Genomic DNA, 19,606 nt, shown 5'->3' on the forward strand with positions numbered 1-19,606 from the left:
AAATTTCAAACAATATCCATCTAGTGTCTCTGTCAAAATCCATATTTCTGGGTGCAGGGAGCAGACAGACTCTGAATGGGGGTGAAGACAAGGCAGGCAGATTGACTGACCCAACCACCTCAGTCAGGCATTGACAATCAAACAAATTTTAGCAAGATCAGTGACACAACATAAACAATTGTAAATGGCCACCTAGGAACATGTGAAATGTAAAACTCAATAAGAACATATCACTACCTCAGGAGAGTTTGGCCATCCTCTCTGTTGATAGGCAGGTTCTGAGCCAGGTTCCCTGATAAGATGTTCCAGGGAGAAGTCTTATGCTTGCCTCTGGCTCCTGCCTAATAGACCAACTTTTCGCAGTTCACGGACAGAGGCTCACTGCTCTAAGTGTGCAGACAGGTCAGACCCTGGGACCTAACAAGATTCTCTCCTATCATTTAGCACATTTTAAAAATCAAGCTAAATAAACCTCTTGGAGAAGATTGATCACCCACAGATCACTTCTAAAAGAGAGCTCTGATTTTAGTTAATTTATTTGCTAAATAAAGACCTCCAGCCATTTTGAGGACCGAGAGATCTGGTCTCCTTGGTAAATGATGGGTGTTTGTACAAGCTGGGCAGGGGGAGCTCTGCCATTCCAGTGTTAGGGTTTCCTGTCATGTCCCAAACCAATGTAACGACAGCCCGAGTGGGTTGCATGAAAGTGTGAGGGAGGGCCTAATGCAGGTGGGGGAGCAGTCTTTCTCCTGCTTCTGGGGAAGCCTGGGACCAGTCTCACTGCTGTCCTTGCTCCCCAGCCCGCCAGGCTTCTGGCCTCTGGGGTGCTGTCCATGCCATGGTCATTTGAGATGAGGTCAAAAGCGCCTGTGGGTAGTCAGATGCTTCTGCTTTTGGCACCAGCTGCCAGGCCCTCAGAAGGTGGGATTCTATCAGTCCATGCAGCTCTGGTCAGTCAGACATTTTAGGGTTTTGCCCCAACAGATTTTGTTGCAATCTTGGGAAATTAATAAAGATTAGTTTACATTTGACTAATTTTACAGCTTCTCAATTTCACTCTTCAATTGTCTTCAACAGTAATACATAGAAATCCTCATACATATACACTATTCCCACAGACATCTTAAAAAAGGGGGTAGGGGGTTGAGTTAGCACATGGTTTTGTGAATAGATGGGGAAGTTACAATTGGTATTTTAATGGGATTTTAGTCTATCACATTTTTCTAAAGGCTATCATTTACTCTCCTAATTTACTAGGTGGTCTATCCAAAATGCATGTCATTTTCCTCCTTGAAGAATTGTGAGTTCTGGGACTCCTGGGCCAATATTCTATACAAAGTGAGCTATACGCACAGCTAGTCCACCACTGATCTTTATTGAACCTTTTGTCAACCTTTTGGTCCAATCTGGTAAGAAAAACCTAACAGTGTCTGCCACTGCCATTTCCATGGATCTTTCCATAATCTTTGAGGACTGAAATCAGTTATAGGCTGAGACACACTAGCTCAACATTGATTCCCCAGGCCCATTCCCAATGGGAGCCACAGGCTTACAAGGAACCTGCACTTAATACCACTGCATTTCAAAGTCAGGAACAATAGTCCATCAATGGATCTGATACAGTGTTTACTCCAGTTACAAGGATGGGAGCATTGGGTTTCCTCTGGTACATCAATGCTATGATTTTAGTATCGAGAACCAGAAGGGTATTAATAGATTGCTTGTCCTATCATACTCACAAAGAAAAGGCTCTAACTCCCAAACCATCAACTTCCTTAATTAATATATGTTAAATTTTTAAATTTATATATACCTTCCTTAGTATAAAAAGCTAGATGTTCTATGAGTGATTTACTGATATTTGCTTATAGATAAAATGGGTATTTGGTTATAAGAGTTTTACATTTTTTCCAGGCTAAAATCATTGAGGCTGTACTTGTGTATCATCTTATTAGAGCAAACACCAAATTATTTCTTATGGAGAATCTGAGCACCAACAGACAGTCCTTTCTTAGCCCACCTCCAAGTGAACATGCAGTGGCCTTCTGGCCACCATATGTACCTGGTAGGTACCTCAGATTTAATAAGAAGTTGTCAATCCCTCCCTAGCTTGCTTGCTTATTAAAACATATGGCTCTGAGTTGAACTGGCAACATGGAAGCTCTGTGCTCTAGGAACTTACAGGGTGGGTGTTTAGTCTTAGAACTCACTGTTGCTCCTTGACTGTTGAAAACTTTGGGAAATAAGCAATATTTATGGAAGATTATCTGAAGGATGGCACTGCATCCATTCTTTTATATCAGTAGTTTTCAAACTTCTTTTTTTAACCATAGAATCTTTGTTCAAACCAAGTCTTTCTAGAAGCCCAGAGTCAGAGAATGGGAAGCAAGGAAGGGCTGGAGAGCTCGAAGTCCCAGCACTGATGGGACCCCCAAAGCAAAGCTTGAAAACCAATGCTAGATCCTCTAACACCCATCCACAGTCACTGGGGCAGAGAACCACAGGGTGGCACACCCCAGCTGGATCACAGAGCCTCCCTAGAATGGCTTCACAGAATTGTGTTTTCACCAAGTACCATCCTCTCTCATTCTTGCAGATGTTATAAGTAACAGTCCTAGGAAATGACTGCAGTATTTACTGCAAAAATATTGTTAGGAATGTTGTTTACTTGGTTTCATAGCATCTTCTCCGGGAGAACCCCTAAGGAGAAAATGTTTCCTATTCTTTGCACTAGAAATCATTTAAATTCTTCTGAGATAAAACAGTTTATTTTTCTTTCACAGATTCATTGATTTATCCTTCCCTCTTTGGACTGACCCCTATGCTTAAGAAGCAAGACTTCAGACTACCCTAAGTAAGCCACAGGATTCCGTGGCAGATGCTTCATGAACCAACTTCTCACTCAGCCCCAGCTTATTTTACAAAACGTATTCCCTTTGCCTTCATTCTTTTGAAGTAATTTTTGTATGTTCTTCTATTGCATATTTTAAAGCCACTCTCAATCCTTCAAAAAGCATTAATGTATATAAGTAAGCAAATTCTTTAATAAGAACAACCAACAACTTAAGCCATGTGCAAAGGAAAGAGTCCAGAATGATGAGAGTCTAGATAAACAGAGGACTAGGTCAGGGAACTAACCGCATGTGGTCTGGACATAGAGAACTTGAGGTGACTACGATAGCCATCTTTGGAGTTGTTAAAGAGCAAGGAGTAAGTTTATTCTGTGTTACTCCAGAAAAAGAGGTTAGAATATATGATGGTCGTTACCAAAGAAGCTGTGGGATATGTAGAACTGGACAAGGAATGGACCTCACAAACTTGGAATTCCTTGTTATAAGAAGTGTTCCAGCGAAGCCCAAAGGAGGGGAAGTTACAAAGGTATGACCGAGACCCTTTGATTGCTTAGCGAAACTACACCCCCTCCTTTAGAAGAGTCACTTCAGCTTGCCACGTGTGTGTTGTGGGACCTTCCCCCACCCCTGCCACAATAGATCAGAACAGGCCTGGACCCCTGACCCAAGCTGGGGTCTCTTGAACTAAAGAATGACTGCCAGAGTCAGGAGGAGCCGTAAGGTGATTCGGCACCGGTGCCCGAGTCAGATCTGCAGCCACTGAAAGCCATGCAAAGCGCAGGAATTGAAGGAGCAAATAAAGAGCCCTGCCAAAGCGCAGAGAGAAGTGGCCACAGGAAATAATGCCGCAGGGCGTCTAGGTCGGACGCTGCATGACGAATTCTACTCCTGTGAGAACCACATAGACTTTTTCAGTTCCTTCCTTCTGCAACATTCCTCACCTCTGAATGAGAGTCACTCCTTTACTAAAACTGGCTTGAGTAAGTTTGTGTTCCTTGTGTCACAGAAATCCCAAGATCAAGGAGAGTATTCCTCAGATGGATTTTAAGGAGCAGGTTGGCTTCTCCCAAAGCAGGGCAATCCTCAGATAAGCTCTGAGTAAGCTTCCTAGGTGCCAGCCTCTGGAGATTGTGGTTTAATGGCAAGAGGCAGGCTTCAGGGAATGCATATTTTTAAATATTCTGCCTCCCCAAAGGTTTTGCTACTTGAGCAGTTTGAGAATCACTGGCAAGAGTATCATACAGGGTCTTGGGCTCTTTTAGATTCCCAAACTCTGGCTTAGAATTTGACACAACGCAGGCTTCCTCACAGCACTCTTTCTATGGAAAGAAAACTAAAGTTTTAAACACAACCACCACAAATTCAAATTTACTATTCAGACAGAAAGGTCAGGGGCCCTTACAACCCTCCATGGATGTACAATCTCTAGATTGAATATTAACATATCAATATCGGTCAGTATGCATGACAAGGACAGGTTCCCAGGGCGCTGAGGCAAGGTATCCAAACATTTGAATCAGTGACCTGGAGAATGGAATTAAAAGTTTGTTCAGGTTATTGACAGTATCCAGCAGGGAAGAGCATTTAAACACATCTTTGATAGGCACCTCAATTTTCCTAAGATGTCAGCCCTTCCTCCCCAGTTCACGGATGTTAGAACATATGGCTTTGCCCTCATGTGCAACAGACATTGATTTTATTCAATTTCACAGACTGATAACTTTTTGAAATTAGTAAATGTTTAACTGTTTGCTCCTGATACATAAGTGAGGAATTCCTAAAGTTTCAAATAGATACTGTCACTGTGTGAAAAAGAAAGCCATTGTGCATATTCCAGTCTTCAGAGAGGCCATCCCCAAACAAGTGAGTTTCACTCATTTGGGGACAGGAGGATGGATCTGCCAGTTCCATAGACACTGCTCTGCATTGCTGTCCCCTACCTCATCCAGACCTCATGCTGGGATATAGCCCCTCTCATCTTTCACACTGGATAGTCCATTTCAGTTTTGATGTAACTATTTCCAGTTACAGAGCTCTTCTTCCCACCCCCTCTCAGTTCTTTCACCCAACTTGTCATCTTTAGATCTTGGGTCTTTCTCTTGCCAACTCAACAAGCACAACCTCTACAACCAAACTCCAGCCATGCAGTTCAAGTGCAAGCCCATCCTTGCTAGCTCAGCCACTGTCTCTTAATGCAGCCATCCCATACATACCCAATGTCAATGCCACTTAAGACCTAGCTGAGTCCCATTTTTCTTTTATTTTGCTCCCAACCTGCAGCTCGACTCACCCAACTCTGCTCACAGTTGACCCCCACTATTTTATAGTAAGTTAGTGACAAAAGAATGAACACACAGAAGCAAAGAGCAGAGGGCCTTGCTGTCTGTCTTTTGCACCTCCAGTGCTTTTAGTACTAGTTAACTGAAATTTCTCTGTATCTTCCACTAGGGGGTACCACCCCATAATTTTTGTAACAGGAAGTCTGGGGAATACAGCTCTTAATGAAAAATGAAGTCTGGGCACAGTGAATTTTTTTAAAAACTTTTCTGAGCACATGCTGTAATTTTATGAAGCCATTTAATTTGATTCCTTTTAAATAAAAGCTGCCCCATGGGCAGAGTAATAGGCAACAATCCTAAGCAGTATAAACTTATGTAAGGGAGCACCAATTAAAAACCCTGGCTCTACTATGGTAAGATAAATAGTCATCAATTAAATGAAATAAATGCAAAAACTGAGTACAGCTAGACAAGTGCCATTATTTTTACTTTAGCAAGAGAAATAGGCATGCTAAACAAAAGCTGACTTTAAAACAGCAGCTTTTGTTACACACACACACAAAAAGGCAACTCAGATGTTCTAGAACTTTGCATAACTGGAACAAAATTCTCGTCTTTGGAATATAAGAGAAGACTTGAAACACTAAAAATAAGTTCAAGGTTGAAGTCTTTTGGATTCTTTGAAGAGCTAAGTACGCCTAGGCATTCTAGTGTGATTGAAAATGCAGTTGGAATTAAGCAGACCTTTGACTCTGATCTTCCACTTACCTGTGTAAGAACTTGGCCAGCCTCCCATTTCCTTGGCCTAAGTCTTAGTTCTGCATCAGCTCATTGGGCATAATAGTACCTACTGCCTAAGTTTGTTGTGCGAATTAGATGAGATGATGTATATAAAGTGCTTACAGAGTGACTGATCCACAGCAGGTACTCCAAACATTCGAACCATTTATTCAATAAGTCAGGGTAAGGCACACACCTCTGAGATGCCTAGGAACAGAAATCTTTGCATTGGGAACTTCACTCATTTTCGTAAACACACTCATACAGATAAGCAATCAGGAGACCAGCGAAGTTAAGAAATTCGATCCAAAAGCCACATGGTTATTTCCTGACTCTAGAATAGAACTTGGGCTTCCTCAATGTCAAGTAGCATTCTTTGCCCTATCCTAGACTGCTTCTCCTAGTATCTGCTAATTTATTAGCATAGACTAAATATATTCTGTGGATAACAATTGATTTTCTTGACAAAGTTTTGGTGATCATAGCAAAGTACACATCGTTGTAGCAATGTCAAAGAATCTAGATAATTTGACTTTTAAGCCCCTATCTTTTTACAAATTTATCCTAGGGAGACAGCATAAATGGTTGTATGCAATAAAATGTTCATTAGTATATTCTATGAAATACTAAAAAACTGGAAATATCTACATCATTGTAGATAGTAATCCAATAATAGAATAAATATGGAAAACCAGTGAATTTTGGAACCATTAAATATCTATGAAGACCACAAAAAAATTTTATTTATTTTGTTCTGAAAGGGGGTATTTAACAAGTAGAACAATAGTAACTGTATTTCTATAAAAGTACAACCAATTAGAAATTAAATATATGGATAAAACCCACAAGATGAAATGGAAAAGTGAAGTGATTTTAGGAGTATTGGGATTAGAATGTCTTTTTTTCCACTTTGAGTTATCTTTATAATAAAGACATGCAATAAAGAATTATTTAGAATAAACTTGTTTCTTTGTTGGTACTGAAAATAGTTTACATGTCCTTTAAGGCACCATAGTATGACCAAAGGAAAGACATGAGGTGAGAACTCCTGCTACACAATGAACTCAGAACGGACACAGTGATGTCTATCAGTCCTTGACCTCTCAGAGTCTATGAGCTGGTAGAGGAAATACGACATATGCACAGATGTCAGCACTGCTCCACCTCCAAAATCTTTAACATCCCATCTTATACCAGTGTTTTTTCCCTCCCAGCTTTAATGCCATCTGCTCATTAACAGCATTTGGACTGCCAGTCTACTGGTTCCTACATTTTTGTGATCTACCAGCTTAATTTTCTTTGCCATTCAGCTTAAATACAAGGCCTATCACTTGAGCCACCCCCTCCATCAGAACCACAGTATCTTGAACCTTTATCTTTCCAATTCACCTGCCTTGAAAACCCCCATCCACTGGACCTGTTCAGTTATTTGCCATCTCCCAGCTCGGGTTGCAGGACTCCCCTAGACAAAGCCACCTAATATCCCTTCAGGAGTCGCTGGGCAATTCCCTCTCCTCTTCCTCTTCCCTATGGAGACAACCTTACCTTTTACTGCAAAGAAATTATCAAATGAGAACTTTCTCTCCCTGAGCTGAGCCCAAGGCCCAGTTGCATTCTGCATCCCTCCTTACTCTCTGCCCTCTAGTTTCAGAGATGCAGTTAGACTCGTTTGCTAGACCCTGTGTCTCCTGCCTGCCCCGCTTTGTACCTTCCTTGAACTTGTCACCTGTCTCCAACCTTGACTGTACTATTATCTTTTTCCCTCTGAATAAACACTTGTCAGCCAACTATAAAGAAGCCTTCCCTTTAGGATACATACCCTTCTAAGTGATAGCACTTGCCTTTCTCCTCCCTCACATATCCCTACAAAAAGTTATCCTACCTTGGCTGTCTACACTTTCCCTTTCCCTCACCTGATATAGATTGGCTTTTCCCATCCCAACACCCCAATTGTTCCCACAGAAGTCAAATCCAATGGCTCCTCTTCATTTCTTATCTCACTTGAACCCTCAGCTGTGTATCACCCTGTTGACCATTTCCTGTCTTGAAATATTCTCTTCTTATGGCTTCCGGGACACTCTGGTGTTACCTTAGTTAGCAGAACAAATAAACTGATGTACCTCAGGTCATCCAGGGAGGGGAGAGATGGAAAGGTTCTCAGCTCACCAGGAGGGTTCACACTTTTAGCAGAGTGGTGCCATGGCAGTTGTTAAGACTTAGGAGCTACTAGATTAACTTTTGAAAAGGAAATTCCTTCCCAGAGGCTAATTTTGTGGACTTTATAATCAAACTGACTGATGATTCAATGATAGAGGTGTGAGTGGAGCTCAACCGTAATGATACAGAGAACCATTTATTATTTTATCTTACTGCAAAAAGGTGTAGTGGGGACTGGATCAAACAATAGGAACTTTTGACAGTGTTGGCATTTCCTCTTTTGGGATATGATTAGAAATAAGAAGTGGAATTCAAGTCATCTGGGTCTCCCATGGTATTCTCTAAGGGCTAAAGTTTCCAACTTGGAACGATTCCATTCAATAAGATAGAACCAATTTTTCATTATTGAAATACTAGTTTTTAATTTTAGTATCATTCTTGTAAAGTACAGTTTGGTGCTTGATTATATGCTGTCTATTGGCTATTTTGATTCTTTCTTATTCCTAAGTAATATGTCCCCTATCAGACTGCAAATGCCTTGTGTTGAAGGGTTCTTTTTAGTCTAGTTCTTTCTGTCTTCTACATTGCTCAGCATAGGGCTGAACACTCTGAAGATGCTAACAAAAATTCCTATTGTTTGATTTAGTAAGTAGTTTAACTTTCCAAGTTTCAGTGGGTTTTGAGTAACTCCTGAATGCAATGTATTTTTTAGGTGCAGATATGTAATATGGAAAGTATTTAACTTATTTGCATTTTATGAACTAGAGGAGAGGCAGGAACACCTCAGTAACTAGGGAGATTTAGCACAAAGGTGAAACGGCCCAGTATCCTTTTGTGTTGATTATACCAACCTAGATAAAAATAAATAAAAAAAAAAAAGATCCAGAATCCCAAACAATGTTCAGAGATAATTTGGGTTCTCTTTACAGTAAGTTCTATGAATCCTCGTTGTACAACCTCTTAGGACAAACATTTCCCAGATGCTTGACTGTGGGTAGCAGCTAGGGACTTTCGGGACCTTGAATAAAGCCTTTCTCCAGTCAGGTAAATAATCTGAAAAGAAAAAGAAATCACATGTAGTCTAGTGCATTTTTCTTCTTGTGTGGGTTCTCCACCAGCTAGAGAGATATTTATAGGCTCTGAATCTCTTGCAGTTTTTTATTCTTCTTTCAGAGTCATTTTATTTTTAGGGGAATGCTCCCCTTTCTTAGTTATACAGCCAGATTGGGGCAGCTGGCCAGAAATTAATTTCCCTTTAAAAAATTATGCTAGAATTTGGATGCAGGTATTGAATCAGTACAGATTTACCACAATGTAATCCTCTGGGCTTACAAATTGTGGCTGTAAACTGACTTAAATCGGGCCCATAATTTATCACAAATAGACAAGAGGGTCTCTAGTCACTTTCCACCACTCCCCAGAAAAGAGTAATAATCTGAAATCTTCAAGTCTCCAGGGCCCACGGAGCAATCCCTCGGTGGAATTTTGTGCTGTATGCGGCAGCTTCTGTGATTTCGGAATGACTGGCCCAGGCACTCTAGAAACTTGTACAGCAAAGGGAAGGGCTACCGCGGGCGACTCAGAGGCCGCCTGGGGCCGCCATTCACCTCGGGGAGGAGGAGCTGGCGTCCGGAGGAAACGCGAGCCCGCCAGGTGGGGAAAGGACGCCGGCCCGACACACCTCCGGGAAGGCGGGGCGCGGCTCCCGGTGATCCGCAGGGGCGGAGCCGGCCCAGATCACCTGGGCCGAGGCGGAACTGAGGGGTCTGGTCCCTGCGCGAAGATCCTGGAACTAAGACTCACCTGTGCGGGGGCCAGAGGTGGGGCCGGGGCAAAAACTCACCTGAGCCGGCTGAAACCTGTCCCGGGAGGGGCCCCCGGGCTCGCCCCGCGCAGAGGGACCTGAGCGACCCTCCGTCGTCGGTGCACCCGTCCCGGCGAGGCCGCCATGACCTGGAGCGCCACGGTCCGGGGCGCACACCAGCCCGACAACACCGCGTTCACGCAGCAGCGCCTCCCCGCCTGGCAGCCGCTGCTGTCAGCCGGCATCACGCTGCCGCTCTTCTTCTGCGTGGGCCTGGCCTTCATCGGCCTCGGCCTGGGCCTCTTCTACTCCTCCAACGGCATCAAGGAGATCGAGTACGACTACACCGGCAGTCCGGGCACCGGCAACTGCTCGGGGTGCGCCGCGGCCGAGGAGGGCCGCGCGTCGCCGTCCAGCTGCTCGTGCGCCTGGTACTTCTCGCTGCCCGAGCTCTTCCAGGGCCCCGTGTACCTCTACTACGAGCTGACCAACTTCTACCAGAACAACCGGCGCTACGGCGTGTCCCGCGACGACGCGCAGCTGAGCGGGCTGCCGAGCGCGCTGCGCCACCCGGCCAACGAGTGCGCCCCCTACCAGCGCACCGCGGCCGGCCTGCCCATCGCACCCTGCGGCGCCATCGCCAACAGCCTCTTCAACGACTCCTTCTCGCTATGGCACCAGAGCCGGGCTGGCGGGCCCTACATCGAGGTGCCGCTCGACCGCACCGGCATCGCCTGGTGGACCGACTACCACGTCAAGTTCCGCAACCCTCCGCCGGTGAACGGCAGCCTGGCGCTGGCCTTCCACGGCACCGCGCCCCCGCCAAACTGGCACCGGCCGGTCTACGAGCTCAGCCCAGACCCCAACAACACCGGCTTCGTCAACCAGGACTTCGTGGTGTGGATGCGCACGGCGGCGCTGCCCACCTTCCGCAAGCTGTACGCGCGCATCCGCCATGGCAACTACTCGGCCGGCCTGCCGCGGGGCGCCTACCGCGTCAACATCACCTACAACTACCCGGTGCGTGCCTTCGGCGGCCACAAAAGCATCATCTTCAGCAGCATCTCGTGGATGGGCGGCAAGAACCCCTTCCTGGGCATCGCCTACCTGGTCGTCGGCTCCCTCTGCATCCTCACGGGCTTTGTCATGTTGGTCGTCTACATTCGCTACCAGGCCCAGAACGACGAGGACGAGGACGAGGAGTGACTCCTGCTTTAAAAGCACCCTTCTTGCCGCTTGCAGAAACTCTCCTGCAAGCTGCTTTTGTCCTCTCCCTTTTGTCCCTCATCCAGTTCCAACCTCGCCTCACTTTTCCTCCTCTTCTGGATGAGACCAGAGAGAGGAATTACACCCAGTTGGGGTCTACCAGACTTTTGCTGGGGTGTTTGCAGAGTGAAACATCCTTGCAAATTTTCTTCCATCCCCTTTACGATTTACCAAGTTGAAGTGAGGTTTTGAAAGTAGCATTTGAGAGCAAAAGGGAGGGAGAGACTCTTATTCAAAACTATCTGATGAAGAGACTGAGACCTAGAGATATTGAATGACTTTCAAGATCAGGCGGCTACTCATTGGTCCCTGACTCTGACTTCAGAGCTTTTACCACTATAGTATGGTGGTTCCCTTTTCTTTTTGGGGATAGTGGGTTGGGGCAAAGACTGAAGCCCACAGATAACCCGTATAAAGACATGGAGGGATAGGGGAGAACATACTTGTTAAAGGTGTGAATAGATTGGGAGGCACAATACCCTAGAGATTCTGACACAGTAAGACTAGGGTAAGACCCCTTAAGCTGTGTTTAACAAGCCCTTCTGGAGGTTTCTCCTGTATTCCCTTAAATTTGAGAATCACTACCCTGAACCAGGGAGTAATCAGAATACTGAAACTGTTTCCTGTGTCCGAGGTTGGGCCTGAAGCAGTCATATGAGTCCAGCTTTTCAGGCAGACATTTGTTCCCAGGGATAGTACCAATCATAATGTTGCAGGTTTGGTCCAGCAGTTTGCCTTGAACATAGGAAACTTTCCATAATGTGGAATGAATGAATAAAACCTTGCTATTTCTAGAAAACTAGCTGGCATATGTATTTGCAGGGCACAGTTTGTATCAATTCATTTAATACTCCAGGATAAGAGGGAAAAAAAACAGGTTGCCAGGTACTGTGTAGAAACTTGAAAATGTCAGGTCAGTTTGTACAGCTCAGAGGGAAAGTTTTGGCCTTACAGTCAGATAGCTAGAAGGGATCTTAGAGGGAAAGTGATTTCCCCAAAGTCCTATCTGTGTCTCCTGACTGCTGACTCCATCCTTTTTGTCATCTAAATTATTTTTTATGCTTAAGAGAGAAAAAGGCTTCCTACCTTTTCCCTCAGGTCCAAAAAAACCTTTTTAATTTATGTTCTCAAATGAAGCATATTTGTTTCAAATGAACACTAAGGAATATAGTCATATGTAAACTAGAATTTTAAGTATTATTTGAACTTTTGAGATAATGTTAAACTCTTACTATCCTAAAATCATCCTAATATGTGTAAAATTATTTTAAGAAACAATTTTTTAAAAATTTGAAAATTTGTTGGGAGAAGTAGGGTTAGAGTAAAAAGTGAAGCCCAAGATAACCTGTATAAAGGCATGAAGGTTCCCTTTCCTTTTGGGGGATAGTGGGTTGGGGCAAAGACTGAAGCCCACAGATAACCCGTATAAAGGCATGGAGGGATAGGGGAGAATATGCTTGTCAAAGGTGTAAATCTGTTAGGAGGCACCATCCCAAGAGATTCTTGCACAGTAAGACGTCCTTTTATGGCAAAAGAACTTAAAAAGAGAAAAACCTTTAGTGATATCACTTAACCAGTTTATTTGCTCAAAGCAAACAGCTGTTTGGTATTCTGTCAGAATTGTCCAGTGCGTGCTCCTATTACAGCTACTTTCCAGTTACTACTGTTTTTGCTGGTGCCAGTAAGGCAGTGAAAGACCTTTAAGTATGTTTTTTTAGTAGTCAAAGAAATACTGAAATGTATTGAATAATCAACATTTTACTTTAGTGCTTTGGAAATTAATAATCAACAGACAGCCTGCATTTTTACTGACATCTGTCTCAGTTCTTCTGGAACAATTGTGATTTAACAGTTATGTGTCCCACTATTTAAGTAAACCAAAAAAAGTTAGTCATTCCAGTGTGTTGGCTTCCTCCCTCCTGGATGTGACACAATTGTACTGTCAGATAACATACTGTGATTTTAGGCAATGAAAATATTATATGTGTATAGAGTAATTTTTATTTATTAAGAGTGTTTAATCAGGCAGTTTACTAGCCTAGCCCTTCTTTGTGTTGGATAAGGGGATTTACCACATTTTTTTTACCATGTAGTTGATAGCAACTATGTGTTTTGCTATCATTTTTATAATATTCAGTCCAGTGTTATAAAATTTAAGGTATTCTGATTAAATCAATGGATATGGTTCCAACCCTATTCTCCGGGTTTTTGAAAGAGAATAAAGGTTATGTTTGTCTTAACTTTGTTATCATGTTTGTTTAATTCTTTTGAACTATGGTCTTAAAGGCACAAACAGTACCAACCACTTTGCTCACTTGTTATCAGCAGACTTCTATTGCAACAAGAAAATCATCTTTCAGAATAAGGCTCATAATGAACTCAATCTTTTAGTGTAAACTTCCTAAAACAGAACTTCAACTTACCATCAACATGTACTATGAATTAGACGATCTTCAACTATCATTTGAATTTGATAAAATGTGGTCAATTAAAAAACATATTTAGTATTAAAAGTTATTAAAGAATGCTATCATACCAGTCTCTTCCATGGCAGCATTTTACTGAAATTCCAAATTGCAATTATTTGCCAGGTATTTTGAACTACAAAGCATCAGAAACTTTAAAAACAAAGATGTAAAACATTTTCCTGTGATGATCCCTGTGCTGTAGCATTTTATTTGGTATCTCAAGACTCTACAGGGTTTGAATTCCCATGTCCAGTAAATGCTTCCCAGCTAGAGCTGAAAATGAGAAAAGAGAAAACCTCAACAGTTGGGCAGGAAATGTCCTTTGATCTACCTTGTAAAATAAATCACAAACAAAAGAAACTAATATAGTCAGTGGGAACTTCCAAAACAGAAATAATATGACAAGAATGGCTTTCCAGGTATCTCCAGAATCAAATCAACTAAACAATTTATTGTCTATGCAATCCTTAAAGATTGGAGACAGAACAATAGTCTGGGATTTCTGCTAGTAACAAGTAGCACTTTAAATGTATAATCACAACCTGTCTGTCTCTCTTTAAGGCTGCTGCTCTCTTTCTGTTATTGGAGATCTCAACAACTCTTGACTAAGTTCTCAGAGTTATTGGTAGTTGCAATGTAATCAGTTCCTTATATACCCTCAGATATAAGTCATCAGTCAGGGATAATACTGTAAATTCCCTTTTTTATTATTTTTGGGCATTTCTTTGCATCCCAGATTTTTTTTTTTCCGTAGCTAAGACTTTGCTGACTTTAGATGACAAATTTTTTTTAACTTCAATTTTTTTTCCCCAGGGAAAAAAAGAAGGAAGGAATTTCTCTTAATTCCCTTTCAACAAAAACTATGTCATTTAAAAAGCATCATTAAAAAGGCCTTGGTGAATCTGACTGAAACACATTAAGGTCCTGAAGAGATCTTACAGGAGAGAAGCACTTTGTAATAAAGAATTTGCAAAAATGCTAACATCATTGACTATGAACACAGCCCTCCTCAATAATTGCCCTGATAAGACAACATGTATTCAGGAAAAAATACTTCCCCACTGGTTTGTTACCTGGCGTTATGATTCCCACCACTAGTGGTGCTCACCACCAGAGGCCAGAGAAAAATCCTGAAGTGGTGGACCCCAGCAGAGATTGCTTGGGGGTACAGAGAGAAAGAAGAGATGGGGTAAAAGGGAAAGACGAGGTTTGGAGCACAAGACATTTTTCTGGGTCAGGAACTGTCCAGAAGGCAGGGAGGGAGCTGGCAGCGAAGGGAGCCCACCACAGAGTGGGGAGTTCACCAGCAGACTCACTGATGACAAGGCCTTTAAGAAATCCAGTAAGTGGTAGCTCACCTCCTTCTGAACCCCTCAGCTTGTCTTTTTGATCAATTTGAGTGTGATTTATCTTTTCCTTAGAAGCAAAAGGTATTACTGTCAAGAACCCTTGCTAATAGCCTTGCCCTCTACATCAAGCTCTTAACTAAGTTCCCATTAAAGTGGCTGAAACCTTACATTACTGATGAAAACTGTAAATGATGTGTCATTAATAATGATACTTGGTTCTTCTAAAAGGCCTTTGTTCTGAAAGTCCAAGGTGCTTAACACTATGTGGTCTCATTAATTTTATCCTTCAAAATGCATGAGCTTTTAGAAAGTCATCAAGACTGACAAGGTAGAAATATATTCCTTTCTATTTTGCTCAGTTTTTTTTTCAGAACTCTCTAAATTTACACAAAAGCATAACTTCTGGATGAGGCAATGGTAGTCATTTAAATGGACCACTTAAGTATTTTCAAAGGAAGAACTAATTCCTGTTATGATTTTAATAAATAAAAGACATTTCCCATTTGGGGTAAGGAATTCAAAATGGAAGAGGCAACACGTCCTATTCATCATAAGTGATAGAATGTAAAATGCATTTTAGTTTTTTCCTACAGGGATTTAGGGGTTAAGACTTATCTGTTTTATTAACATAATTTGCAATTAACTAACTTATGGTATTTCAAATTTCACCTAGAGGAGCAAATTAGCTCACATACTCACTTTCATGAATCTTTTCAAACATTATTGAACATCACATATATAAATGGCATAATCTCTATCTTCAATCCTAACTTCTCTGCAAGCTCACAATTGCATTGTCTATGGGACATACCTCAGTGCTGTACACATAGTATAAGCTCCATGTGGTCAGCACTAAACTCATTGGCCTCTTCTCCAAACATTTTCTTCCAAGAACAGACCAGGAGCAGAAAATGACTCCTGCATGCCTGTCAATCACTCAAGTCAAATGCTGAGCTGCCTCCTTGACTCATCCCTTGCTCCTTTGCACATCTGAATGGTTACGAGATCCTGTTGCTTCTATATCCCAAGCACACATTCAGTCAGGCCCCTCTTAGTCACTGCCCCAAAATGTCTTTGTCGTTTCTCATCTGGAAGTGGGGGGAGACTGCTAATGAGCTCCAGTTTATTCCCCACATCCTAGCCACAATGAACAAGCCAAAGCACAAATCTCATCACACTACCCTCAATTTATAATCTCATCTCTTGTGTCTATGCACAGCCCACAGGAGGAAGTGTAAGTTCCTCAGCAGGATCTACAAGGCCTTCATGGTTAGCCTCATTCTAAATATTTATCCCCTTTTCCTCCAAGGTCCCACCAAATTCCAGCCACACTGAATGATTTGAAGAAGCCTGAACTCAACATCCCCTCATGTTTTTGTACTAGTCTTGCTCCTCCACCTGACCATCCAAATCTGCCCATTCAAGACTATGCTGCTCAGTGTCTCTGTCATCTGTCCTCTGTGAAGTCCTCCACAAGCCCTGCTGGCCTCCTCCACTCCCTGTCCTTAGCCTAGTCTTCCCGTTGTGTTTATTCCTCTCTCGGAGTGCTTACTGCTTGGCCTAGAAGTCCATTATTTGCTTACTTATCTCCATATCCAGACTGTTAGTACTTTGAGGGCTGAGAATGTTTTTCACATTCATCTTTATTACTGCCAGTGCCAAGTTGACTGACCAGCACACAGTGGGTCCTCAAAGATATGTTGAAACCAGTAATTCCATTACTTTACTACCACTGAACATATTATTTCATACAATATAGTTGAATGCAGAGAAAATAATTGAGGAAACAAATGAGATGTGGAGATGACACCCTAAACATTTGAAAATCTTAGAATGAGAAGTGCTGGGAATGCACATATATTCTCACCAGCATAAACTTGCTGAGCTTAGCTTTCCCATTTGCAAACCTTACATGTGCAATCAGGTTCCCTCCATAAACTAATTTGCATAAATGAATACAAACAGGGTACATTCATCCATTAACAAGGACAGTTATTTTATACACAAACATAATCAATGTCTTTCTTATTAAACTGCAGTAAGTTAGTGAAATGTTTACATTTTTATGGTGCTTTGAGAATTTTTTACTTACTGTAATATACTGTAATAAAGTATAAATGAACATTGCTTCCCCCTGCCAGGTAATTACCCCAGAAACCATTTAAATGAAAATAACATTTGTAGAGAAATATCCAGAAAGGAAAGCAAAAATAAATGGAATAGTAGTTGTCCCATTTGCTGGCTGGTATTTGGCTTATAACATTTGGCATATCTTGATATCTACATAATAGTAGTTTAAAAGCATAAATAATATTTTACAGAGGTCACACCATAGTTATTTAAGTTTAGGGGTTTATTTCCCTGAGCACTAAGTAGCTATGAATGAATTATGTTTAGTCTGATCTGCCACAGAAGGGCCATAAACCTCCAAGTCATAGCAAACCATGGAATATTACTGCAATACGTCAGGAGAATTGTACATGTAAAAGAATAACGCATAAGGGAAGGTTATTTTTATTTTTTAAAGTAATATATGTTGCTGGGAAGGAGCTATAAAATTTTGTTATTATAAACTTTCCTCTGATTCTGGAAAACAAGTTAAGAGACAGCTTGACATTTTCATCTCTAAGCCAGGAGAGCAGGCTGTAGAACCAGAGAGAGGGCCTAGGAAGGTGAGTTTGGCCCTGAATCAGGAACGGTTTCTCCCCATCAGCTGCCCACACCTCAAAAAAAAGATGATAACAAAGAAAAGCTGTTTAAGAGCATAAGAGATCGTCTGACAAGCCCCTTCACTAGTTGAAGTCCCTTCACTAGCAGCATTCCCTAACAGTAACTTCCAGGCAAATGTTTCGTAGATGCTCAGAAGTGGGGGTACAGAGAGTTTTTAGCATGAAGGTGCAATTCACTTTTAAAATGAAGTCTACGGCTGAGCAGCCTGGCAGCGGCCCGCACGAGCCCACAGCAGCATCAGTGGCCGAGCGGCCTGGGAATAGCTGCGCCCCCATCAGTTGCCCAGCATCTCCTCCTGGCACAGAGCTGTCCAGGCCAGACTCAAAGGCCACCGCCAGTGCACAGCTGCCCGGCGGGGGCGCCGCTCTCGCAGGAGAGCCCACCTGGCCCGCCTGCCACTCCCTGCAGAGCTCTGAGCTATCCTGACAGAGACCCCGCCCACAGCGGCTTAGGGGATTAACCCGGAGGCTGCTCCAGGACTGTGGGTAACTGACACAAGCAGCGGAGAAGGGCAAGGTGACCAGCAAGCAGGAAAGGACTTTGTTCTCCCAGCTGACATATGCACTACCTGCCTACAGCTAACTCTATCACCATGAAAAGGCAGAAGAATTTGGTCCAGTCCAGAATTACCCAGACCACCCCCGAGACAGGACCTGGGGAGAAAGACTTAACCAACCTCCCCGAAAAAGAATTCAAAATAAAGGTCATAACCATGCTGATGGATCTGTGGAGAAATATGCAAGAGTTAAAGGACAAAGTTGGGAGGGAGAATACAGAAATAAAACAATCTCTGGAAGGGCTTAAGAGCAGACTGGATGAGGTGCAAGAGGCTGTTAATGGAATAGAAATCAGAGAACAGGAACACAGAGAAGCTGATGCAGAGAGAGATAAAAGGATCTCCAGGAATGAAACAATATTAAGAGAACTGTGTGACCAATCCAAACAGAACAATATCCACATTATAGGGGTACCAGAAGAAGAAGAGAGAGAAAAAGGGTTAGAAAGTGTATTTGAAGAAATAATTGCTGAAAACATCCCCAAACTGGGGGAGGAAATAGTTGCTCAGAACACAGAAGCCCACAGAACTCCCAACAGAAGGGACCCAAAGAGGACAACACCAAGACACATAATAATTAAAATGGCAAATATCAAGGACAAGGACAGAGTATTAAAGGCAGCCAGAGAGAGAAAAAAGGTCACCTACAAAGAAAACCCATCAGGCTATCATCAGACTTCTTAACAGAATTCTTACAGGCCAGAAGAGAATGGCATGATATATTTAATGTAATGAAACAGAAGGGCCTTGAACCAAGGATACTGTATCCAGCATGATTATCATTTAAATATGAAGGAGGGATTAAACAATTCCCAGACAAGCAAAAGTTGAAGGAATTTGCCTCCCACAAACCACCTCTACAGGGTATTTTAGAGGGACTTCTCTAGATTGAAGCACTCCTAAGGCTAAATAGATGTCAACAGAGAAAATAAAATTACAGCAAAGAAAGCAGACCAATCAAATACTAAATAAAGACAAAAAATAAAATCAACTACTCACAAAAGCAGTCAAAGGAAACACAAAAGAACACAGAAAAAAAACACCTAACATATAAAGAATGGAGGAGGAGAAATAAGAAGGGAGAGAAATAAAGAATCATCAGACTGTGCTTATAATAGCTTAATAAGTGAATTAAGTTAGACAGTTATATAGTAAAGAACCATGAACCTTTGATAACCATAAATCTAAAGCCTGCAATGATAATAAGTACATATCTTTCAATAATCACCCTAAATGTAAATGGACTGAATGCACCAATCAAAAGACACAGAGTAACAGGAGGGATAAAAAAGCAAGACCCATCTATATGCTGCTTACAAGAGACTCACCTCAAATCCAAAAACATACACAGACTAAAAGTCAAGG

General features: G+C 42.3%; 1 protein-coding gene across 1 annotated transcript; it reads left to right on the forward strand.

The window, feature by feature from the left end:
• The first annotated feature begins 9,815 nt into the window (after window positions 1–9,815).
• On the forward strand, window positions 9,816–12,484 carry TMEM30B (transmembrane protein 30B). Its single transcript, XM_036919475.2, has one exon. It carries the CDS (start codon window positions 10,017–10,019, stop codon window positions 11,076–11,078), a length of 1,062 nt encoding a protein of 353 aa, XP_036775370.2. The 5' UTR covers window positions 9,816–10,016; the 3' UTR covers window positions 11,079–12,484.
• The last annotated feature ends 7,122 nt before the right edge of the window (window positions 12,485–19,606 follow it).

The sequence above is a fragment of the Manis pentadactyla genome, chromosome 11, assembly GCF_030020395.1.
Source record: "Manis pentadactyla isolate mManPen7 chromosome 11, mManPen7.hap1, whole genome shotgun sequence".
Classification (NCBI taxonomy): Eukaryota; Metazoa; Chordata; class Mammalia; order Pholidota; family Manidae; genus Manis; species Manis pentadactyla.

Bases quoted from the DNA above. Each gene is read 5' to 3' on its own strand.
- TMEM30B (XM_036919475.2), top strand. From the start codon at position 10,017: ATGACCTGGAGCGCCACGGTCCGGGGCGCACACCAGCCCGACAACACC.